Here is a 25,943-nt window from a genome sequence, read left to right on the forward strand (position 1 = left end):
CTTGCATCCCAGGAATAAATTGTACTTGGTCATGGTGTCTGATCTTTTTAATGTACTTCTGGATCCAGTTTGCTAATATTTTATTGAGAATTTTTGCATCTATGTTCATTAGGATTATTGACCTATAATTTTTTTCTCTTTGTAATGTCTTTGTCTGGTTTTGGAATCAGAGTAATGCTGGCCTTGTAAAATGAGCTTGGGAGCCTTCCCTCCCCTTGAGTTTTTTGGAATAGTTTGAAGGTAGATGTTAATTCTTCGAGTGTTTGGTAAAATTCACCCGTGAAGCCATCCAGTCCAGGACTTTTGTTTGTTAGGAATTTTTTTTTTATTACTGATTTGGTTTGGTTGGTAGCAATTGGTCTGTTCAAATTTTTGTTTCTTCTTGATTCACTCTTGGAAGACTGTATGTTTCATCCAGATTGCCCCGTTTGGTGGCATATAGTCGTTGGTAGTGTTTTTTATAATCCTCTGACTTCTTTGGTGTCAGTTGTCACTTCTCTTTCATTTCTGATTTTATTTGCACCCCCCCCCCCACCCTGCCCCCTGCCCAGCAGAGTTCAGCTTTTTATTGAATGTGTTACAAGAGAGGTTCAGTCAAAAAGACCAAAGCATTTGTCATCACCAGATTCCCCAGATTGTTTCTTTGCTTCCACTTTCTTCTCTTCAGCGGAGGTAGCAGTGGTAGAGGGGGCAGGATCTCTAGTCTCTACACCTGCTGGGGCAGGTCCACTAGGCCTTACACTGCAGATGAAGCTCCCAATGTTGATATTGGCCAGAGCCTTTGTAAACAAGCCTGGCCAGAAAGGTTCAAATTTACACCAGCTGCTTTTAAGGAAGCCATTGATCATATCTCTGTGACTGTTATCTCATCATCATGCAGGATGAGGGCTGAGTAGATGCAGGCGAGCTCCCAGACAGAAGACACGGTGTGGGAGAGGTAGGCAAGTGCTCATTGCCGGATGAAGTGAGGGTCTCACGTGGGCTGAGCACCTTACTGGCAGCGGGGGAAAGCGCTCTCTTTTTTTCTTGATGAGTCTAGTTAAAAGTTTATCAATTTTAAGTTTATGTTTTCGAAGAACCAGCTCTTGGTTTCATTAATCTTTTGTGTTGTTTTTTAACTCTATTTTGTTTATTTTCACTTTGATTTTTATTATTTCCTTTCTTCTACTCACTTTGGGCTTTGTTCTTCTTTTTCTAGTTCCTTTAGGTGTAGCATTAGATTGTTTATTTGAGATTGTTCTTATTTCTTGAGGCAACTGAATGTTGTCCCATCAGTCCCTTAAACTATTCTAATTTCTAAAATTATTTTAGCTGTTTTGAATGGGTGTTTTCTGCTACATTCTTTTATTTAGATGCTGATTTGATGCTCTGCTTCATCTAATGTGCTGTTGATTCCTTCTTGTGTATTTATTTCAGTTATTGTATTCTTTGTTTCTGAATAATGCTCATTAACGTCCTTGAGCATTTTTATAACTAGTGTTTTGCACTCTGTATCTGATAGACTTCTTGCCTCCATTTAATTTAGTCCTTTTTTTCTGGAGTCTCCTCCTATTTCATTTGGGATACGTTTGTCTCCCCCCTTTGGTTTTATCTCTGTGTTTGTTTCTATGTATTAGGTAGATCTGCTACGTTTCCAAGTCTTGGCAGGGTGGCCTTATGTAGAAGGTGTCCGTGGGGCCCAGTGGCACAGTCTCACTGGTCACCTGATCCAGATGCTCCAAGAGTGCCCCTTCTGTGGGTTGTGTGTGCCCTCCTGTTGTAGTTGAGCTTGACTGCTGTTAGCACATCAGTATGTGGGATTAACCCTCAGGCTGACTGGCTGTGAGGATTGACCACAGAATATGAGATGCTGTGTAGAATCTGACCTCAGGGAGTGGGATTTACCCCAGTGGGGTCTTGTGCCTGCCAAGACCTCTCTTTGGGTGTGCCACTTATGGAGCTAGTCAGGTGGTGGCCTGTTTTGGTCTGAAGCTGGCCACCAGGTGTGTTGGTTCTGGGGCCTCTTGGGAGGGGCTGGTGCAGGTCAATGTCAGATGCTGCCTTTGACCAGCTCCCTGTTGGGAGCTACAAGGTGATCTGCAGTTGGGAGCTGCCTGTGCTGGGCCTGGATGTGCACGGGAGGGCCACACTGCAAACAGGCTGGTGCCGCCCAGATACCCACCTCTGCCTGCCAGCTGCTGCCAGGCCCTTGGGCAGAATGTGAGTTGCGCGAAGCAGGGTCTCAGGGAGTTGTCAGAGTGGAGCTAATGGAGTTCACAGGCTAATACAGAATCAGTTTTAGTTGTGTGTGTGTGTGTGTGGGTGGGGGGGAGGGGTTGGGGGGTCAGGGGACTCAGCACAGACACAATGGTGGCTGTCCCTCCAGCTCTCACTCTGGAGCATGCAGTTTAGTTTCTCCCTCTTGGTATCTGGCATCCCAGGCCCCCACCCCAAGCTTGACCAGAGGTGTGCTCTTTAAAGATAGACTGCAACTGGTGGAGGAGGGCATAGGCGCAAAAATGAGGGACATCTGTCATACTCTCAACAACAACAACAAAGGCAGACCGCAACTTGTTGGAGAAAAGTTGGATATAAAACTCTTGTCTATGGTCTCAAAACTATTTAGAAGATCAGAAGAAAAACCAAATTGGTGTTTGACAGTTGGTGGCAGAGTGATTAAGTTTATTTTGTAATCCTGTATTCCAAATTTTCTACAATAGAAAAACTTGAGAGGGATACTGATAAACTAGAAAGTATACCCTTTGGGAAGTGAAAAATCTAGAAAACTCATACTAATCAGCTAGAGGAAAAACAACAGTGGACTGTTTTTGAAACACTTGTGATGGCATGAACTATACCCGTGGTCGGCAAACGGCGGCTCGCGAGCCACATGCGGCTCTTTGGCCCGAGTGTGGCTCTTCCACAAAATCCCACGTGCGGGCGCGCGTACAGTGTGATTGAAACTTCGTGGCCCATGCGCAGAAGTCGGTATTTTGTGGAAGAGCCACACTCAAGGGGCCAAAGAGCCGCATGTGGCTCGCGAGCCGTGGTTTGCCAAGCCGCAGTTTGCCGACCACTGAACTATACCAGCTTCTGGGTGCTCACTCTGTACCCGGTGCTGTGCTGCACACGGGACTTGATGAGGTGAACTTGCAGGCACCACAGCTTGATTTTGAACCTCTGTCTTCTCCTTTGTATCGCTAGTCACTGTCTCCTAAGCTAGGAACCTTCCATTTTCCACATCAGACCATTGTTTTTTGTTCACTGTCAGAATCTAGTGGCTAGGGAGGAGGGTGACCCAGCAAGGTTGGGAGACAGAGTTACTGTACTACGATGATTGTTTAATAGTAACGAGTCTGGATACAGTTGTTTCACAAAAAGATATATTTTCATGTGGCTATTTACATTTTTTCATATTTAGTTAAAGAATATCATACAACTGATACCGTCCGAAATGTTTCATGCTTTTAAATTCTTTTCTATTTACACTTTTCTGACATGGAATTAAAACTAAAATGGTTAAATATCTCGGTAATAGAAAGCAACCAGTCAACATAGCTAGTGTCTTCTCTTCAATTTGCTCATCAGCATTAGCAATAGTTACCTTAATAATAAATTATCTTCCATTTAAAAATCAGTAGTAATTTTAAAAACTCATAAATAAGTGTGCTCTGTGCAATTTACATGTTTAATATCCTGTGGATACTAAAAGCCTGTATGTTGTCAGGTTTGCACGTTATTACTTCTTCAAATGATAAGCTTTTCCACAGAAGGAACCGGAGACGCTTGAAGTAATATCTGAACGTTCTCTGGAGAGTTATCACAGCTCTGCTTGCTTTACAGGAGGTTCCAGTTTACGTGAGAGGGCGGTTAAAATCTGGTTGAATTTCTCATATCTCTCGGCCTGATTGACTTGTGCGCCCTTGCTGCCCCATAGCAATCGCATTTGAAATTCAGTCTTGATGATTTCACTCATTTCTTCATCTGGTTGAAAACCTAATATAAACAAAACAAAATGTTTTTTTTCCAGTTCTGTCTAAAACAGTGTAGAAAATAGACTGAAAACTTGCTCATTTAAAGTAGGGTCACAATGAACTTCATCTCAGAACTTTTAAAAAAATCCCCCCAAGGAAAACACAGGAAATGCGGTACATAAGGGAGGGCAGAGTCCCACTCTCAAGGACCTGAGCGCCTGCAGAGAAAGGCTAACAAGTAAGCTCACTGAGCCACGACAGAATAACAGTCACGTGCACAAGCCACTGCGGGCTGTGCTGTGAGAAGGAGTGTTCAAAGTACCTCATGGGCTTTATTTTCACAACTTCATTGATGTAGCATTACATGTCACCCATTGCAGCTGCACCCCCATCACCACTAGTTACAGAACCCTTCTGTCCCCCTAGAAAGTTCCCTCGTGTCCCTATGCAGTCAGTCCCCATTCCTACCTCAGACCCCCACCAGCCACGAATCGGCTTTTTGTTGTTGTTTTGCCTTTTCTAGAAATTTAATACAGACTTACATAAAATGGACTTTTCTTTGTGTCTGGCTTCTTGCGCTTAGCACGGTGTTCTTGCGATTCTTCCATGCTGTTGTGTGTTATCACTAATGCATTCCTCTTTATTGTCGTGTTCAGTCACACGGAGATGTGACATTTTGTTTATCCACCCCCCAACGGGTGGACATTTGGGCTGTTCCCAGTCTCTGAGTATTATGAATAATGTTATGAACATTTATGTATAAGGTTTTGTGTGGACATGTGTTTTTCATTTCTGTAAGAGTTCCACATTAGGGCATATGGCAAATATATGCTCACTTTTAAGAAACTCAAACTCTTTTCCAAAATGGCTCCACCATTTTATATTCTCGTCAGTAACATGAAGATCCTAGTTTCTCCATAGGCTGCCAACCTCTAGTACAGTCATTTTTGCTAACAACTAGTGCTTTGAACATCTTTCCAAGTAGTTACTTGTCAATCCGTATCATCTCTGGTGTGTCTATTCAAATCTTGTTTGTCTTCTCATTGAGTTCCAAGAATTCCCAATATATTCAAGATATAAGCCCTTTATAGATATAGAGAGAGGCAAAAGTAGGTTTACAGTTGTGAGTATGCAAAACAGTTTATTCTTGTATTATTATTTATTAATTATTGTTTATTTTCCATATGAACAACTCTAAACCTACTTTTGTCCCATCTTGTATGTTTGTCAAATATTCTCTTCTAATCTGTGCATTGCTGTTTCACTTTGTTAACTGTCTTTTAAAGAGCAAAATTTTAAATTTTGATTTATCAGTGTTTTCTGTTTAGGTTCATGCTTTCTGTAGCCTAAAAAAATCTTTGCCTAATGCAAGGTCACAATGAATTTCTCCTGTGTTTTCTTTCTTTTTAAAAAATATATATTTCATCATCCCCCTGGTTCGTAAGTAGACACTCAACCACTGAGCCACACTGGCCAGGCTCCTGTGGTTTCTTATAGGAGCTTTCCACTTATTTTTACTTTACTCATATTTTGGTTTTATGATCATTTTTTATTAATTATTGTGTATGGTATGAGGTAACGATTGTTTTTTTTGCATATAATATTCAATAGTTCCAGCACCATTTGTTGAAAGACTGTATTTTATCCAATGAATTATCTTGACACTTTTGTCAAAAATCAAATGACAGCCCTGGCTGGGTGGCTCAGTTGGTTGGAGCATCACTTGGTACACCATGAAAGGTTGTGGTTTCGTTTTCCAATCAGGGCACATACCTAGGTTAGATTCCAAGCCAGGGCATGTACGGGGAAACAACTGATTGTTGTTTCACTCTCACAGTGGTGTTTCTTTCTCTAAAAAATCAATAAACACAACCCTAGCTGGTTTGGCTCAGTGGATAGAGCGTCCGCCTGCGGACTAAAGGGTCCTGGGTTCAATTTCAGTCAAGGGCACATGCCCGGGTTGTGGGCTCGAGCCCCAGTGGGGGTTGTGCAGGAGGCAGTCGATCAATGATTCTCATCATTGATGTGTCTGTCTCCCTTTCTCCTCTCCCTTCCTCTCTGAAATCAATAAAAATATATTTTTTAAAAAATCAGTAAACACATCCTTGGGCAAGGATAAAAATTAAAAAAACAATCAATTGACTAAAAAAAGATTGAATAAAAGTCAATTGACAAACATATGTGTGAGCCTGTTTCTCAACTCTCTCTACTCTTCTATAAAAGAGAATTATCTGGTCTACCTAAGGCCAAGGATGCTCAGTCAACTTTTAGAGAGGGGTAATCTCTAGCCAAAGAGTCACATAAGCATGTGGTTCTCATCCTTTATTTTTTCTTTTGAGAGAGAGAAACATTAATGCAAGTGAAATATTGATTGGCTGCTTCCTGCATGCCCCCGACCCAGGATCGAGCCTGCAACCTGGGCATGTGCCCTGACAGGAATCGAACCAGCAACATTTTGGTGCATGGGAGGACACCAAATCAACTGAGCCACACTGGCCAGGGCCCTCATCCTCAATTATCGATGGGGTACTGCGCTCTGTCATTAAATATATTCCCACCATCTAGATCAGAGGATCTTGGTGGTTGAGAGGATAATAGATGACTTTTAGTCCATCTTTCCCTGTGATACCTGAATATCTTTGACAGATAACTAACCAGAGGCCAGATGACAACTTCCATTCATTCAGTTAATATGCTTTGAGCCCCTACTCTGGGCTGGGTGCCCGGGATATGATGGTGAGCAAATATCTACCCTTAGTGGGTTCACAGTCACGCCCAGCAATGGGAACTTGCTATGTAAACCTGTAGCAGGATCAACAGAAATACCATCAGATACCTTTAAAGTAATTTGCTATAGAACAACTTAAAGCACACTTTTGGCTTAGGCCCCATCCAATGTAATACATTTATTGGCTTTATGTAAGCAGGCACTGTACTATCTGGTGAATTATGTGCTTTTATTGTTTGAGTTCTACACTGCTAACCTTGGAGAACTTTCTGAGGAAAACAATGAAACAGGTATATAATGCTTATACCTATATCAGGCACAGTGCAAACTGTTTAGTCCTAATTTCTGGTTCTGAGGCGACAGCTTTATTTTAGGATGAAATAATAGGCCTCTCTCACCCCATTAAGTTCAACCTTGTGGATCAAACTGTTGGCTCTTGGAGAACTAAAAAAATTACCTAGTGAGGATGAGAAAATAGTCGTCCCTGATAACTGCCTCCGTCAAGTTCTTGTTCTTGCATTTGCTTCCTAAATGGTCTTTTTGCCCATAAGCCTTCAGGCCTCCCACCTTCCTCCATATAGATGCCAGATTTGAGGCACAAATGTGACCATGTGATGGCACCCTACCACCTTTCCCTGGCTCTTCTTCAGTCATAGACGCACATGGAAGGCCTCCCCACTTCCTTCTTCAGCCTGGTTGGCCGCTCCTTATGACACACTCTACACTAACCCAAACCCAAGTACTTGTGTTTTGTACTTTTCCCCAAGCTCTTTTAGTACCTTTGCTTGTGTTGGACCCTTCCATGCGAAGAGCAGGGAGCTCCGTTCCCAGTGTGACTGAGAAAAAATAGGCATGTAGATAAATGAAGTCAAATAAAACTCTGACTCCTTATGTTGGCCCATCATGTTTTCTAACAGTAATTATTAGAGGTGGGCAAGCTGACCAATTCTTTCTTGACCTTTTCTCTCTGTTTATTCTATACCAATGACTCAACAGAATACATACAAAGAAGAGAGAAACAGGATCTTAAGTCAGTTAGGAATTAAGAGGGAGAAATGACCCATCATAGAGGAAACAGAATTCCCATGCCTCAATCTTTCCTACTTGAGAAATCCATGCTCTTTTATTCCTTCAACCCAGTGACTACTCAAAGCAGACAGCAGCTTATAAAAAGCAGCTCTTACCTTCCAGGATCCTCTCGGCATTCATCTGGTAACTGTGTGCAGCCTCTACCATGAGTCGGGCTGTTGTCAAATGGTTCATCATAATCTCACAGCTTTCGTTATTTTTTTCCCACGTGTCAGTTCCTTCAAAAATGACAGCCTGTCGCTCCATTAAAGTCACAAGAGGCATCAGTAGGGGGATTGATATATTGTTTGGGAGGACACACGTGGACTCTGAAAAACAAGGGGTAAAATTTTTTTCCAGATCATTATTTTCTCCCAAAGTTAAGATGCTGAGGTAGGAGAATCCTAGTCCCACCTCCTCCATGGACACATTAAATCTGCAGCTAAATATGGAACAACTTCCTCTGAAAAAAGGAACTCCTACAAATCAGGCCAATGAGAGAGGCCCACACAGCAGCATGTAGGAGAGGCTGGGACACAGTCTCATCATAAGCCCCAACCCTGGTACAGTGACCCATAGTCTGGAGGGAACTCAAAACCCAGCTTCTCCCTGAGGAGCCAGGGGTTTGAGCCCCACCTTGGGCACCCCAACTTCTAAGACCTGTGCTGAGAGTCAAGTTTTCAGAAGGTCTAGCTTTAAAAACCAATGGAGCTCCAGTCCATGAGACCTACAAGACCATAATGACCTGAGAAACAGCTCTTAAAGGGTTCACATGGCTTCACCCACCCCAGGGCTCAGCGAGAGGGTTGTCAGGTAATTTAGCCACATCTAGGGGCCTGCTAGCTGACAGGCACCATCTTCACACTCTGCCTCACCTAGCCAGTGGGTGCCTCTTTATTTTTAAAATACTAGGCTCCCCCTACATTTTATTCTCTTTCTTTTAATCCTCACCCAAGGATATTTTATATTGATTTGAGAGAGAAACATTGATTGGTTGTTTCCCTTACGTGCTCCGACAACCTGGGTATGCACCCTGACCAGGAATTGAACCCACCACCTCTTGGTGTATGAGATGACGCTCCAACCAACAGGGAGGGCCACACAGGCCAGGGCTTTTCTTCTCTTGTCTCTGTGGGAGCCATCTATATGCTCCTCAGCTTAGCTCCAGCTCACTGGTCTCTCTCAGAAAGGAGCTCACATCCTTGTCTGGCCCCCGATGTTTACAGCTGCTGCCAGAGGACACCTCTACATTGCCAGGCTCTGGTGGGCCACTGGGACTTATGCCCATGGGTGCCTTGGGACTGTAACCGATGGAGAAAGTTCTTACACAGCTCCTACCCCCAGAGCACAGCAAGAGGCAACAGTGGCCTAGGAGCTTATCACCATAACTGCAGCCGGAGAGGCAGGTTTCTAATTAAATACACATCTGAGGGCTGATTGTAATCCTTTGCAGAGACCTCGAAGGGCGGGCACTACTCTGTGCTCTCCCCCTGCTGCGGACCAGAGCACCGCATATCCCAGAGGAGAGCTTTTACCTGTAGCTGGACCCTGGTGTTTGCAGCCGCCACCCAAGGAATTCTCCCTGATCACGTGACTCAGGGGAAGTTGGGTTCTTGGGTCCCACTGGATTGTAATAATTGGAGAGGGAGTGCTTGGCAGGCTCCCCCTTCCCCGCCCAGGGCACTGCACAGAGAAGACTGAAAAACAGCCCCATCTTTCTGTGAAAGAGGCCTATTTGCTTGTCCTGGAGCCTCACCCTGAGGGATAGGTTTTGGGTATGGCACACGAGTAGGAGGTGTTCTCAGGGAACACAGGCTGGTGGACAATACCTTTGCACTCTCTAAAATGTCCATGCTACCCAAAGCAAACTACAGATTCAATGCAATTCTTATGAAATTCCTATTTTTCACAGTAATAGAACAAACAATCCTAAAATTTGTATGGAACCACAAAAGACGCCAAAAACCAAAGCAAACTTGAGAAAGACAAAGGTGGAAGCATCCTGCTCCCTGATTTTAAACTACATTACAAAACTATAGTAAGGAAAACAGTATGTTATTGGCACATAAAAACCACTGCAGACACATAGAGAATGGAATAGAAAGAGAAAGCAGAAATAAACTCGCACACAGATGATCAATTTATAGCAAAGGAGCCAATATTCATACCATGGGGAAAGGACAATCTTCAATAAATGGTGTTGGGAAAACTGGACAGCCACATGCAACAGCATGAAACTCAAGCGCTATCTCACACCATACAGAAATTAATTCAAAATGGGTTAAAGACTTAAATGTAAGACCTAAGATCATAAAACTCTTAGAAGAAAACATAGGTGGTGAGCTCCTTGACACTGGGGTTGGTGATGTGTTGTTGAATCTGACACCAAAAGCAAAGGCAACAAAAGCAAAACTAAACAAGTGAGACGACATCAAGCTAAAAATTCTGCACAGCAAAGGAAACCATCAACAAAATGAAAAGTCAACCTATAGAAAGAGGAAATATCTGCAAATCATATATCTGATAAGGGATTAATATCCAAAATACTATATGAAGAACTTACAGAACTCAGTAGCAAAAAGAAAAAAACAAAAACACCGATCTGATTAAAAAAATAGGCAGAGGACCTGACTGTTAAAAAAAAAAAAAAAAGATACAGATGATTAAGGGCTACATGCTAGGAAAGAATGCTATCCTCCACTTGGGACAACATGAATCCTGCAGGTAACTCCAGGCTCAGAACATGCCCTGCTGAATGCTTTGACCAAGCCGGAGCAAATACAGCCTGAGGTCTCATAGGCACCTACCGGGCAGCTGACAGGCTCGGCCCTCGTGCAGAGCTTTGCTGAACGGCTTCAGCTGCTTCTCGTAGAGGACGGCGGTTTGGGTGTGCTGGCGCCGCAGGGCAGTCCACGTGTCTTCTAGCCTTGCAATCTGGAAGAAAGAAAGGTGTTACTATTTTGTAAAAGGCCCTTTTTAAAACGACTTTAAAATTTTTTAAATATGTTTTTATTGATTTTAGAGAGACAGGAAAGGAGAGGGGGAGACAGAGAAACATCGATGTAAGAAACATCGATCCGCTGCCTCCTGCACACCCCCTACTGGGGATCGTGCCCATAACCTGGGCATGTGCCCTGACTGGGAAGCAAACCGGCAGCCTTTTGGTGCATGGGATGACGCTCAACCAACTGAGCTACACCGGCCAGGGCTAAAATGACCTTTTTGCTTAAGTTTTAGAATAGATGATAGACGCCCATGTTAAAAAAAAGTCAAAGCAGTTGAACGGAGTGTAGAGAGAAAAGTTAATCCCCCAGCCTTGTCTTTGTCTGCGTTGCTCTGATGGCCCATCCCAGGGACAACTCCTCTCATCAATTTCTTGTATGTGTATGTATGTCTGTGTAAACACACACACTCTACTTGCAAATAAATAAATGCACATCATACTGCACATATTTTTTTTGTTCCTTATTTGGAAATCTTTCATATCAGTACATATAAAACAGCCTTATTTTGTTAAACTTCTGTACTATGTTCCACTTTGAGGATAAACTACAAAATTCCCTCGTGAAGATTTTGCAGATGTGTACCTGTGTGAAAATATGTGCAGGATAAATTTCCAGAAGTGGAACTACCGGGTCAAGGAGTGCATGTATTTTAAAGGTGGAAAGGAGCTGCCAGCTGTCTTCCATAGGGGTGGCACCAAGGAGCAGCTGTAGGAATGCGAGGGCCAATGTTTTCATGCAACTCTTTAGTAACGTCTGAGACACAGGGGATTGCCCAGGCCACGTGCTGCCACCTCTCATGCCTTTACATTTCTTTTGGAATAATGTAGTTAACACCAACATAAGCTCCCGACTCTGACTGCCCGAAGACAGAGGGTCCCCCACTCACCATGACACCGCAGGCCTAAGTGTCTGAAGTTTCTACATGAAACCAGGAAGGGAGGAAGGCTGCTAATATCTAGGGAACGAAGCGCCAGCTCAGGTACCTGAGGAATTTCATCTAGTCCTTGCAATACCCTGTGAAGCAGGTATTCTGGCCTCATTTTACAGATCGGAAACCAGAAGAGATGAGGGCGCTCGCTTGAGGCAGCACAGCTGGTAAGGGACAGAGACGAGCTTCATTTTACTGCCTCTCAGCGCGCCTGTGTGTTCCAAGGGAAAGGGGAGCAGGGACCACACCAGCAGATTTTCTGGGAAGGAAAGGATGTGGGCTGGTCTTCCTCCGGCCACCCACCACGCTGCCCTTTCCCCCCACACCTCCAGCTCTCCCTCAGCCTCAAGCTTTGACTTTCTGAAAGAGCCCTTGTCTCCAGGCCAAACCCGTCTGTTGGATGCTCTCCGGGTACGAGAAGCTGGCAGAGAAAGTGGCCGTGTGGCTATATGCAGCGGCAGGGTTGGGTGGTGAGACACAGAAATGATGTGATTCCTCTGGGGTTTCCCCTGGGTCTACCACTTCCCTCCTCAAACAGTGCTGACTCACCAGGGCCCTGAGCACCCGGCGGCTGTCCCCTCATCGCTGAGGTGCCCCAGAAGGGGAGGGCGCTGCCTACAGAGGCCTGGTAGCATGCTCTGGGGTAAGTCCCTCACCGCGGAGTTTGATGTCATGGACAGCAGCCATGCAATGCCGCAAAACACCCCCTGTACCGCTGTCTGAGGGAGCTCTGGGCTAGAAGGCTACTCACACAGCTTAGCTTGCTGGCTCGGCTCTCAAAATTGTATGCAGGTTTGGATAAAGAGGAAATAAATCTCATGCCAACTGAAAGCAACTGAATGAAAAATTAGAACTCCTGATACTGCGGAGGCCAGTATATCATGAAAATAAGGCTGAGCCTGCCCTATTCCCAGCATCAGCCCTACTACATCCCAGGGCATCTAAAGAATTTTGTAAACTCTTGGAAAATTACGTTATAATTGAAATTGACACCCCCTACCCCAATTTTCCTGATGAAAGAACCAAGTTGTTCAACTTCCTGTTTCTAAGGTGACCTTGCTTTCAAGCAGGAGAATCATGTTCCCAACAAGCCCCGCAGGACACATGTCCACAGCTGCCTTCCCAGGGGCGATGCCGGGTGTCCGTGAGGGCCCGGGATGTCCAGGGCAATCAGCTCTGAAACAGCTGAGCTGTTTTGTGTTGGTGAGCGGTTTTGTGTTACTGTTTGCAGACGGGGCTTACAGGGGTCCCCTACGCAGAACACAGCGGGAAGTGGGATCTGTGAGCAAGACCACAGGACCATTCTCCTCTATGCGGTTTGATTTCAAACACAGGTTTTCAGTTTTGACACTCATCCTAAAAACAGCCTGTCAAAGCAGATAAATTCAAAGTGCCCGATTTCAGAAACTCTAACTAGGGGGCTATGTGGCAGATGGTCCAGAAATCTGGAGTTTTTAATGAGAGAGGCTGTTTTAGGTAACCTGAGGAACATTCTAGGAGATAAAGCGCTTTTGGGATTCTCAGATGTAAGCTCCCCAAATGGCTGTTTTCCAGTCATTGTCCCAAACTGCCTGCACCCTTGGTGACTCAGAGGGACACAGTCTCTCCCTTACCCAGCACACCTGCGCCAGACACATCATCCTAGTTGGTTCTTCAGAAACCTGTTCTTGAGGGTGACTCTTCTTATTGTGCATCAGAGAGAAAGGGTGGGCTTTCGGCAATTACCCACTATTTTTAAAAACAACCAAAATACTTACGACACTATTCTTGGTTGCCCCCTAATCAAAGCAGCTTTCACAACGATTGCATTTACCTTTTGAGATTGACTGACACCCTCTGGGATCTGCTAAACATGGGCTCGCGAACATGAAGTACACACAGGCCTGCGGGGCTGCACAAAGCAAGTGGAAACGTACCTGCGGCATCTCTAGGGCTTTCATGATGGCGGAGAAAGAATAGAGGTCCCCCATGGAGTCTTTCAGTTCCACCGCCACCTGGATGATCCGATTGAGGGTGGCTGCTCGGTCCTCCAGAGTGCCCGTGCAGCCCAGAATGTCCACTGCAATGCCGATGGCCATGGTGCTGTGTCTGCGAGGGAGAGATCAGTGGTCAGGCCCAGGGTCAACAGGACGAGGAGGAAATGAAACCAAACCAGCTAGGAAAGAGATTGGCTTTGCACCATGTGCTGCTCTTGCCCTGAGATGTGCTGGTAGCTCAGAGAGTTTGGCTGTGATTTCTCTGGAGACCACCCCACAGGCTGACTGCAGCGGGACTGCACAGGCCTCAGAGAGTGCACTATTCCGATTCCAAAGGACAGATGCCCAGGACCTGGCCTTGTTCAGGCTGGACCTGGGGCATGAAGAGGGCCCTCCTCAGGTAAAGTGCATGGGCTCCTTGTACCTTCTGCCATGAGAGATCCAAGGAGATACCAGGTCCCCCCAACACACCGGGGACTCCCCTCCTTAGGGAAGCATCGGGCCATCTCTGCCACGCCCCCTGCGTAGGAAATGGAAAGGACAGAAAAATGAGAGAATATGCTGATCCAGGAAGACAACAAGGGTGTCAGAACAAAGGAAGGGACGAGGAGCTAAGAAGAGGGTGTCTGCGGCTCTGGTCAAGAGGCCAGAAAGTGAGTGGGGAAGTGGACGAAGACAGAACAGTGGACTGGCAGGATGTTCCTGTAAGGTCAGGCTCTAAGAAAATGGAAATCTTGTTTGTATCTGCCAACAATGCTCCCTTTTCTCATCTTGAATTATATAGGTTGACCTCACAGACCCAGGACAGGAAGCAGCGTAATTTTTTCTCTACATGACAATGTGGCTCAGAGAGTCTCCATGGGCTGATGTGATGAGGGTCACAGAGTCTCCATGGGCTGATGTGATGAGGGTCACAGAGTCTCCATGGGCTGATGAGGTCACAGAGAGTCTCCATGGGCTGATGAGGTCACAGAGTCTCCATGCGCTGATGAGGGTCACAGAGTCTCCATGGGCTGATGAGGGGTCACAGAGTCTCCATGGGCTGATGAGGGGTCACAGAGTCTCCATGGGCTGATGAGGGGTCACAGAGAGTCTCCATGGGCTGATGAGGGTCACAGAGTCTCTCCATGGGCTGATGAGGGTCACAGAGTCTCTCCATGGGCTGATGAGGGTCACAGAGTCTCCATGGGCTGATGAGGGGTCACAGAGAGTCTCCATGGGCTGATGAGGGTCACAGAGTCTCCATGGGCTGATGAGGGGTCACAGAGAGTCTCCATGGGCTGATGAGGGTCACAGAGTCTCCATGGGCTGATGAGGGGTCACAGAGAGTCTCCATAGGCTGATGAGGGTCACAGAGTCTCCATGGGCTGATGAGGGTCACAGAGTCTCCATGGGCTGATGAGGGTCACAGAGTCTCCATGGGCTGATGAGGGTCACAGAGTCTCCATGGGCTGATGAGGGGTCACAGAGTCTCCATGGGCTGATGAGGGTCACAGAGTCTCCATGGGCTGATGAGGGGTCACAGAGAGTCTCCATGGGCTGATGAGGGTCACAGAGTCTCCATGGGCTGATGAGGGGTCACAGAGTCTCCATGGGCTGATGAGGGTCACAGAGTCTCCATGGGCTGATGAGGGTCACAGAGAGTCTCCATGGGCTGATGAGGGTCACAGAGAGTCTCCATGGGCTGATGAGGGGTCACAGAGAGTCTCCATGGGCTGATGAGGGTCACAGAGAGTCTCCATGGGCTGATGAGGGTCACAGAGTCTCCATGGGCTGATGAGGGGTCACAGAGTCTCCATGCGCTGATGAGGGGTCACAGAGTCTCCATGCGCTGATGTGATGAGGTCACAGAGAGTCTCCATGGGCTGATGAGGGGTCACAGAGTCTCCATGCGCTGATGTGATGGGGTCACAGAGAGTCTCCATGGGCTGATGAGGTCACAGAGAGTCTCCATGGGCTGATGAGGGTCACAGAGAGTCTCAATGGGCTGATGAGGGTCACAGAGTCTCCATGGGCTGATGTGATGAGGGTCACAGAGTCTCCATGGGCTGATGAGGTCACAGAGAGTCTCCATGGGCTGATGAGGTCACAGAGTCTCCATGCGCTGATGAGGGTCACAGAGTCTCCATGGGCTGATGAGGGGTCACAGAGTCTCCATGGGCTGATGAGGGGTCACAGAGTCTCCATGGGCTGATGAGGGGTCACAGAGAGTCTCCATGGGCTGATGAGGGTCACAGAGTCTCTCCATGGGCTGATGAGGGTCACAGAGTCTCTCCATGGGCTGATGAGGGTCACAGAGTCTCCATGGGCTGATGAGGGGTCACAGAGAGTCTCCATGGGCTGATGAGGGTCACAGAGTCTCCATGGGCTGATGAGGGGTCACAGAGAGTCTCCATGGGCTGATGAGGGTCACAGAGTCTCCATGGGCTGATGAGGGGTCACAGAGAGTCTCCATGGGCTGATGAGGGTCACAGAGTCTCCATGGGCTGATGAGGGTCACAGAGTCTCCATGGGCTGATGAGGGTCACAGAGTCTCCATGGGCTGATGAGGGTCACAGAGTCTCCATGGGCTGATGAGGGGTCACAGAGTCTCCATGGGCTGATGAGGGTCACAGAGTCTCCATGGGCTGATGAGGGTCACAGAGAGTCTCCATGGGCTGATGAGGGTCACAGAGAGTCTCCATGGGCTGATGAGGGTCACAGAGAGTTTCCATGGGCTGATGAGGGTCACAGAGAGTCTCCATGGGCTGATGAGGGTCACAGAGTCTCCATGGGCTGATGAGGGGTCACAGAGTCTCCATGCGCTGATGTGATGAGGTCACAGAGAGTCTCCATGGGCTGATGAGGGGTCACAGAGTCTCCATGCGCTGATGTGATGGGGTCACAGAGAGTCTCCATGGGCTGATGAGGTCACAGAGAGTCTCCATGGGCTGATGAGGGTCACAGAGAGTCTCCATGGGCTGATGAGGGTCACAGAGTCTCCATGGGCTGATGTGATGGGGTCACAGAGAGTCTCCATGGGCTGATGAGGGGTCACAGAGTCTCCATGGGCTGATGTGATGGGGTCACAGAGAGTCTCCATGGGCTGATGAGGGGTCACAGAGTCTCCATGCGCTGATGTGATGGGGTCACAGAGAGTCTCCATGGGCTGATGAGGTCACAGAGAGTCTCCATGGGCTGATGAGGGTCACAGAGAGTCTCCATGGGCTGATGAGGGTCACAGAGTCTCCATGGGCTGATGTGATGGGGTCACAGAGAGTCTCCATGGGCTGATGAGGGGTCACAGAGTCTCCATGGGCTGATGTGATGGGGTCACAGAGAGTCTCCATGGGCTGATGAGGGGTCACAGAGTCTCCATGCGCTGATGTGATGAGGTCACAGAGAGTCTCCATGGGCTGATGAGGGGTCACAGAGTCTCCATGCGCTGATGTGATGGGGTCACAGAGAGTCTCCATGGGCTGATGAGGGGTCACAGAGTCTCCATGGGCTGATGTGATGGGGTCACAGAGAGTCTCCATGGGCTGATGAGGGGTCACAGAGTCTCCATGCGCTGATGTGATGAGGTCACAGAGAGTCTCCATGGGCTGATAAGGGGTCACAGAGTCTCCATGCGCTAATGTGATGAGGTCACAGAGAGTCTCCATGGGCTGATGAGGGTCACAGAGAGTCTCCATGGGCTGATAAGGGGTCACAGAGTCTCCATGCGCTGATGTGATGAGGTCACAGAGAGTCTCCATGAGCTGATAAGGGGTCACAGAGTCTCCATGCGCTAATGTGATGAGGTCACAGAGAGTCTCCATGGGCTGATGAGGGTCACAGAGAGTCTCCATGGGCTGATGTGATGGGGTCACAGAGAGTCTCCATGGGCTGATGAGGGTCACAGAGAGTCTCCATGGGCTGATGTGATGGGGTCACAGAGAGTCTCCATGGGCTGATGAGGGTCACAGAGAGTCTCCATGGGCTGATGTGATGGGGTCACAGAGAGGCTCCATGGGCTGATGAGGGTCACCGAGAGTCTCCATGGGCTGATGTGATGAGGTCACAGAGAGTCTCCATGGGCTGATGTGATGAGGTCACAGAGAGTCTCCATGGGCTGATGTGATGAGGTCACAGAGTGTCTCCATGGGCTGATGTGATGAGGTCACAGAGAGTCTCCATGGGCTGATGAGGGTCACAGAGTCTCTCCATGGGCTGATGAGGGTCACAGAGTCTCTCCATGGGCTGATGAGGGTCACAGAGTCTCTCCATGGGCTGATGAGGGTCACAGAGTCTCTCCATGGGCTGATGTGATGAGGTCACAGAGAGTCTCCATGGGCTGATGAGGGTCACAGAGTCTCTCCATGGGCTGATGAGGGTCACAGAGTCTCTCCATGGGCTGATGAGGGTCACAAAGAGTCTCCATGTGCTGATGTGATGAGGTCACAGAGAGTCTCCATGGGCTGATGAGGGTCACAGAGTCTCTCCATGGGCTGATGAGGGTCACCGAGAGTCTCCATGGGCTGATGTGATGAGGTCACAGAGAGTCTCCATGGGCTGATGAGGGTCACAGAGTGTCTCCATGGGCTGATGAGGGTCACAGAGTCTCTCCATGGGCTGATGAGGGTCACAGAGAGTCTCCATGGGCTGATGTGATGGGGTCACAGAGAGTCTCCATGGGCTGATGAGGGTCACAGAGAGTCTCCATGGGCTGATGTGATGGGGTCACAGAGAGTCTCCATGGGCTGATGAGGGTCACAGAGAGTCTCCATGGGCTGATGTGATGGGGTCACAGAGAGTCTCCATGGGCTGGTGTGAGGGGTCACAGAGAGTCTCCATGGACTGATGAGGGGGTCACAGAGAGTCTCCATTGGCTGATGTGAGGGGTCACAGTCTCCATGGGCTGATGTGATGGGGTCACACAGAGTCTGGATGGGCTGATTTGATGGGGTCACAGAGAGTCTCCTATTGGTGGCAGGCAGCACAGACTGAAGTCCCTTTCCTTCCCTCTGAAAATCAGGGCTGGGGAGTTGAGGACATTGGGCCAGAATGGCCTCAATTACATTTCTTCCAGGCTGACACAAGTGCTGGAGGCGAAGCCCCCATTCATAGTATGGTCACTAAGATACACATGTTTGAAAGTCTGGGGCCACCTTGTCCTAAAGCTCACAGCTGAGGATGCCACTCCAAGGCCATGCTGCTGTCCTGTGCCCACAGGTGTGGGACCCTCTCGCTTTCCTTGGGCAAAGGGTGGCATGATTCACCTCGTGCCTAGCATTACGTTTCCCTTGTCGGCCCAAGTCCAGCCTAGGAAAACATCTTAGAAGATTTATTTGAGCCAAACTGATGGCAACGGCCAGGAAGCAAAATTTCAATGGATTGAGAAAATGCTCCAGAGAATGGACCTTTGAGTCTGCATCTTATTTTATACATTAGACTCAAAGGAGGAGGTGTAAGAGGGGTTACATGAAATCCACTGGCGGTAGATTAGGGCGGCAGGAGAACGCAAAGCGGGGCAATCACCGGGGTTAGATGAAAAGCAAACCGAGAGGCACATCCTTCTCCTACATTGGTGGGTGTGAGACAGCTGACATTTACAGCACAGAGAGACGGTATGTGGGCAACAAGATAACAATGTGGTCTCCTGCTCTGGTGCCAGGGGTTGTGCCTTTGAGGGGTCTGGAAAAGAAAATTACTCTGACATTTCAAAGGTATGTTATCTTAGATGCACAACGATAAAAGACTTCCAAGTTAGCGACTGACCTTTGTCAAGGACGCTACAGGCTTAGGATGTGACTACCCACTCCTACCCGCTTTTAGTTGGGAATTTTTATGGTCAGACCATCCTGTGTGGTTCCTATAGGTCTCTGGGTGTGTAAGGCCGCCACTGAGCTCATCCTCCTCTGGGTTCATCAGGTTAGGATGTGGCCCCTTTTTCGTCCACACGCTAATGTTTGTTATATAAGTGACCCGCCCTGCCCTAGCCAGTTTGGCTCTGTGGGTAGAGTGTTGGCCAGTGGACTGAAGAGTCCCAGGTTTGATTCCGGTCAAGGGCATGTACCTCGGTTGCAGGCTCGATCCCTGGCACCTCGTGCAGGAGGTAACACAATTGATGTGTCTCTCTCACATCAATGTTTCTCTCTCTCTCTCTCCCTCCTTTCCACACTCTCTAAAAATCAATGGGAAAATATCCGGGAGTGAGGATTAACAAAAAATAAAAATAAATAAAAAACGAGTAACAAGCTCTGCCACCTCTGTGTGTTTGTACACACACAGGGTGGGGCAAAAGTAGGCCTGCAGTTGTGAGTGTGTGAAACCAAGTTCTGGCTTGTGTCATTTATTAATTATTGTATCATTTTCCATAGAACAACTGTAAACCTCCTGTGGCCCACCCTGTATGCATGTGCGCTGCTTACTCGCAGCGTGGCCTTAGGGTGTTAGCTGACGGCTCCATGCCCCGATTTCTTCATCTCTAAACTGGGGACAAGAGCAACTGTGAGAAATAGAGACTGTGCGTGGGTATGAAACGAATCAAAGCGCCTGGCCCTGGCAGGCACCTAGCAAATAGTACTGTTGCTACGATGATCTCTATGGGTACGTCTTTCCCTCTGTGTCTTGGTCCATTGTTGCCTGTCTCTTTTCCTTTATTTATCTCCTTCCTGGTTTCTTGTCTTTCTTAATTAATGGACCCTAACATAGAATTAAAGCCTGTTTTTATCATCTGTTGTTTATTGAAGAGTTTTGTTACCATTTGCAAAAAGTTAAGGTTGAGCCAAACATCTTAGATGTTTCTTTTAACAAATAGTAAACTAATGTTTCATGTTGCATTTAGTCTATTTTTTATTCAGTATTTCCCCCCCCCCCACCCCTCTATGTTTTAGTAGCCCTTAATAAAAGACAAATTTTCTACTTCTTTAAGACCTGGCATTACACCAATGGTTAATTGGGTAACTCTATCCATTCATTCAACCAGCATAAAACCTCCTGCGTGCACCACTATGGGAAAGACACTCGCCTGGAGTGTCTGCTCCAGGGGGCGCCAGGGCTGGCAGCAGGGGCACTGACTGTTACACAAAGAATATGTCCACACAGTAGGCCTGGAAGGGGTGAAGTGGTAAATTAAGAAATAAAAGGTGGTTTTGTATTTGATTCTGAGATGCAGGATGATGATATAATTTGGCCTTCCAGAGCCACTATACCCCTGACCTTTATTTAAACACATTGTAATGAAGAAACCCACTCCCCAGACCCACAGGCTAGCCCTGGACAGGAAACAAGCACGAAGTGAGAGCACAGGCAAGCGACAATCAGGAGAAAGAGGAAACGGATGTAGACGAGAGTGGAAGTCTGAAAATAGCCAAAGGAGAAGCCCCAAGCCCGCCGACCTCAGCCTGGGCCCCACGTCCAACACACTAATGAAACGGATCAAATGAGGCCTGGAGCTTGGGGAGCTTTCAGACTGAAAAATGTACCACATGAGAAAGGGGGAAGTTGGTGGCACAGCTCAATTCTGTTGAAACCGTGACCACTGAGCCCAGACAGCAACAGAGGAGAAGTTAGTGGACCTGAGACGCCAGGCCCTGGACTTGGGGAGGGAAGAGGACACCAGGAGAGAGAGGCTAGAATCTAGAAAAATCTGATCAGAAAAGTAAAAAAATTCAGAAGTCAGACCTACAATTGCCCAAAGGCATTCAACAACAAGGATGCCTGAACAAAGTCAGCATTTCTGGTCTCCTGCCTCCCGGAAGTCTCCCATTCGGATTCTGGTGTCTTCTATCGGATGCGTCTGTGGTGGTGAAGCCAAAACAACGGCAGCATTGAGCCATCTTATCTGCTTTGTAGCAGGTGCCCTTGGAGGCAGCGGTGTGGACCCCCCGGCCACCTAAGGCGGTGCTTACCTTCTAGGGCTGACATCCTCGGACCACACTGCCCACTGGCCACGTGTGGCTACTTACACTTAAAACAGTAAACAGTGGAATAAAACATTTTGTCCCTCCACATGTGGCTGCCATGCTGAGACAAGAACAGGTCAGCCATCACAGAAAAGCCCTGGGCTGGGGCTGATGGACTCAGGGCCTGGCTGACCATTGCAACCCACACATGTGCCATGGCAATGGGAAGTGGGTTGGAAAAACAGAAAACTTAACAAGACAGTCTTGCCCAAATCAACTGTTGTTTTGTTTGTGTGTCAGAAAGGCCAACTTCTACGCTAATAAGATAATCAAGCCTAGTGCTTCTTTTCTTGCTATTAGCCTTGCTATTTCTGTCTAATTTCTAAACATCCGACGTCCATGTGTGTGGGTTTACAGGGAGAGCCAGGGCCCTGGCTCTTCCCGAGAAGAAGACAGTGATTCTTCAGAGGCCGGAGGGGAGAGGGTCCGCGTGTCCTCACCCTCTGACCTCTGATCCCCCCATCTGTCTACCCGTCAAAGAAAATGTTCAGACTCTGTTCTTCCCAGCCTTTCCCACCAACTCCCACTTAATTCCGAAAGCAATCTGGAACAGACGGGAACGTGTTCTTTGTTCCCTGACTTCCTCTGTGCCGTCTCTTTGTGTGTCTCCAGGAATTCTCTGGCTGAGCTTCTGGGCAAAGTTGGCCCGGGCCACACCCCGCTGAGGGAAGCGGCTCTGGGCGCAGTGCTGGGCCTCTCTCTGCGCTGGAGAGAGAGACAGGAGGACGGCAGAGGGCCAGGAATGCAGGGACAGTGCTGCTCACCTTTCGATGATGTCCAGACGCAGCTGGTGGCCGTACGGCAAGGTGATGAGTTCCAGCCCTGAGCTCACGCCCATGTTCCTCCTCATCTCCTCTGAGACTTCAAGAATCCGAGCCACCTGTCGAGAACACAGTGGAAATACACGGGATCAGGAGGTGGGCTTGCTGTGCATGCGGAGTTAGTGTGTGGAAGGAAATACACTGCGCTGGACGGGGTGGATGTGCTTAACTTGCTGCGGTTCTATTTGAGCTACAGCCTTTGAAAAGACAGTTTTAAATGTGATAGTTGGAGGATTTTTAAAACACATACTGGAATGTAAAACCTGGGAGGAAAGAACCGAAATTGGTCTGCAGAACCTGCAAATTTGGTGTTGCTGGCCTGCCAGAGCACAGAGCCGTTCCTCCAGCTTTTGTGTAACGCAGGCTGCATCACGCTGCGACGCTCCGCTGCAGACAGCACCGCGGGCTGCGGTGGGTCCCCTGCGTGGGAAAGCGGAGTTGTGTCCTGTTGGCCCTCTGCTGTGTGCCTGGCCGTTCATGTTCTCACTTAGGGGCAGGCTGGCTGCTATTACCCCTAATTACGCCCCTCTGGGCTCCGTAAGTGCATCATACGTCTGGAAACCATTAGAAAAGCATACAGAGATTTGAAACTCGAGGTCTCCCCCAGAGGGCTTTTCCCTAAAGAAAATCTTTGTTTGTTTGTCCAGCCAGCAAACCCCATCTCAATCCCAGTGTGTAATCAGGTTCATCAGAACCAGGGATTAGCCGGCCTCTTACAGTTATTACATGTGACCTCAAAATGTTGCAGTGGAGCCCGTGCCTCTCTACAAGGGGAATGGTGGTGCAGCAGCACCCTGATGCACTAACAGCGCAACCCGAAACAACGGCCTCACCGCACCCGACACATGGCCAGCGCAGGCAGCTCCTCCCTCGCTCTGTAGAGCTGTCCCCCAGTGCAATGATCCTGGGCACATGAACAGTCCAGATGCCTTCGTAATAGGCTCCAAAACACATCTGGAAGTTTAGCTGTTATTATTAACCCTGACCCTTAACATCTGTGGTTGAGCAAGGATCCGCTGTCAGCCCTGGGGAACGAGCCTGTGGGAACCAGCTATCCAGGAGTGGGGCCCAGAATTGGATGCAGGGTTCATACCATGCTCCCTGAGCCTCAGTTTCCCCTTCTCTAACACAACCGCTGAGCTCATCTTTCTCAAAGACTTTGCAAAGGCTCTAATGAGCTCAAAACCCCAAAGAACTGTTTGAAAATACAGGCTGTGAATCGTCGGCCACGAAGAAGGGGGAAGAATTCTGGCTCAGTCTCCGGAAAGAGATTTACACCTTGACCATGGCAAGGCAGCCCAGATGTGCACGCCAGCCACCTGCGGTCACACACACTCTGCTTGCTTATTTAGACAGCTGCCCTGACGGAGGCTCCAAACCCAGCACATCTGTGGAGCGTCCTCCAATCCACATACTGTGTGGAGCAAGGTTCAGGGCTTGTCATGGATTCGTTTTTGTTCTGGAAGCACCAGCATCCGGAGCGATCCCTGCTCTGACAGAGAAGACTCTGGTCTGTTTTCCTTCAGTGTAAACGTTCAAATCCCTGGTCACCTTCCCGGGTTTTTACCAGAAAATGCCTCTACCCGCTTGCCCTGTGGCTGAGCTATGGGACAGGGGTCCTGCGCTCACAGTGCAGGGCCTGGATCAGGTGCCCCGGGAGACACCGGGGCCGTGCAGACACAGACACAGAGGGACAAAGAGTCTCGAGCATTTACTATGAGCTGGACCTGGCTGGGCGACATCAGAGCCCCATGATGGGGTGTCCCAGCCTCCCTCTGCTCTTCAGACCTGAGCTACCCTGGTTCTCTGAACGCTGCCTGTTCCTCATGCGCCTGCTGCCGGGGCTGCTGCAGGGACCCAGGGAGCCCGGCGGGGCATGCCCGGCCCTCCTCCCAGCTGCCAAGGGACCATCTGAGCTGCAGTGAGAGCACTGGCTCAGCTCACCATCCCTGCTGCCGGCAGCAGAGGACTGACGGGCACTGTGTCCTCGCAGGCCTGTCTCCCTCACTTAACTGCAAAGTGCTTTGAAGAAGGAGCCTGGCGTCAGCCCCAAAGTAGAGACTTCAAAACATGGAAGACCTACCAGGACGTCCCCCACCACCTTCACTGCCCACGCAGAGCGAGCCTTCATAAGCCGGCCCCTCCCACCACGGTTCCTGACGTCCGAGTTTCTGCATGTGTGTGTCATCTGCCGCCTGGAAGATGCTCTTTGCATTCTTCATCTGACCAACTCCTATTCAGCCTTCAAAACTCATCTCAGACATCCGCCTGATCCCCTAGCTGCCCCATGCTCAGGGCCCTGCTTCAGGGGCCCCACAGCTCCCGTGCCTTCCCCTACAGAGCACTTCCCACCTGCGTTGTGGTCTGAATTCCTGTCTCGCTGTCTCGCCCCCTCTCCCACCATGACCTGGCTTGGCCCAGGGAGGCATCTATCAGTCTGAATATGTAACACCGCTGAACACTTTCTTGGCCTCATCCTGGCCAGGCATGGTATGGAGGGTAGTTGGTTTTATTCTCCTCCTTTTATCGGTGGGGAGAGAAAGATCAGGAGAGGGAAAGAGGCAGGATTACATTCAGGCAGCTCATCCCCAGAGGCCACGCTCTTAACTACTGTCCCTCACTTCTCGCCACTGCGAAGACAAGGGGGTGGGAGAATGGTTCCGGGTGAGTGAGGTCAGGGTGGCCAGTGTTCATCTGTGGGTGGGGGGGGGGGGGGTGGTGTCTCAGTGGATGCCCACCTCAACCCTGGGAGTGGGGTGCAACATTGCTGGGCAGGCAGCCTGGAGGTGTCTTTCTGGGTGTCAGCCTGGGGCTCTGTGCACTGGTGGGAACCAGCTCTCAGGACTCAGGTGCTGCCCAGCACGTCCTGAACTTTGGGGTGGCCCTGTATGGCTGCCGCTGCATTTGGGGTGAGTAGTAACAGCCCCTGTTTATTTCCCTCAGAGTCACTGATTGTGCCTGCTTTGTTGGCAAAGCCCTGGTCAGTGGTTCCAGGAAGAGGATAAGGAAATGGCGTGGACTCAGGAGGGAGGAAGGAAGACTAAACAGCCTCGCCCTTGGGGAGAGGCAGGCAGGCTCCTGTTCCCGTCTTGGCCAGGGGGGGCTCCGTCTTCCAGGGGTGACTGAAGGCAGACCGGGGAACGGGGCCTCACAGGACAAAATGCAAAAGAGAAACGGAACAAGAATAGGGTGGCTGCATGTTCCTTCTGTTGCAAACAGACACAAGGTCTAGTTTCATGGCCGCCAAAGTGGGAGAAGGTTCTAGACCCCCTGCATCAATGCTCAGCATCTCGCCTCCCACATCACCACCGAGCCCTGCTTGAGGCCACAAGGAAGAGGATTCATTTCCTCCCGGGAACTAGGCAGTTATGTGAATCCAGACCTGTTTCTGCGAGGAGCCTGCTTTCCGGAGAACCTGGACCGGTTCATGCCAGGCTCAGTGCGAGTGACGTACTGGAGCAGGAACTCTAAATCCTCTCACTGTCCAAACAGGTTTAGCTCGCTTTAAAGTGAGGCTGTGACCTGGTGATTATCCG

The 25,943-nt window shown here is 48.8% G+C and overlaps 1 protein-coding gene and 1 pseudogene across 8 annotated transcripts in view; both read right to left on the reverse strand.

Annotated features, from left to right (window-relative positions):
- Nucleotides 1-555: 555 nt before the first annotated feature.
- Nucleotides 556-2,415, reverse strand: LOC118675558 (annotated as a pseudogene).
- A 925-nt stretch (nucleotides 2,416-3,340) lies between these two features.
- The window catches only part of BCAR3 (BCAR3 adaptor protein, NSP family member), a 109,502-nt gene continuing 86,899 nt past the window's right edge, over nucleotides 3,341-25,943 (reverse strand). For 6 of the 8 annotated variants that reach the window (XM_036347062.1, XM_036347056.1, XM_036347059.1 and 3 more), the window contains 5 exons: nucleotides 22,351-22,466; nucleotides 13,599-13,770; nucleotides 10,557-10,683; nucleotides 7,866-8,078; nucleotides 3,800-3,975 (listed from right to left, as the gene is read on the reverse strand). In XM_036347062.1, the coding sequence (XP_036202955.1) occupies nucleotides 3,800-3,975; nucleotides 7,866-8,078; nucleotides 10,557-10,683; nucleotides 13,599-13,770; nucleotides 22,351-22,466 (804 nt within the window). Of the gene's footprint in view, nucleotides 3,976-4,789; nucleotides 5,037-7,865; nucleotides 8,079-10,556; nucleotides 10,684-13,598; nucleotides 13,771-22,350; nucleotides 22,467-25,943 lie in introns of all 8 variants that reach the window. The other 2 variants (XR_004973785.1, XM_036347055.1) reach the window with 2 other exon arrangements.

Source organism: Myotis myotis, unplaced genomic scaffold (assembly GCF_014108235.1).
Source record: "Myotis myotis isolate mMyoMyo1 unplaced genomic scaffold, mMyoMyo1.p scaffold_m19_p_2, whole genome shotgun sequence".
In the NCBI taxonomy this organism is placed as follows: domain Eukaryota; kingdom Metazoa; phylum Chordata; class Mammalia; order Chiroptera; family Vespertilionidae; genus Myotis; species Myotis myotis.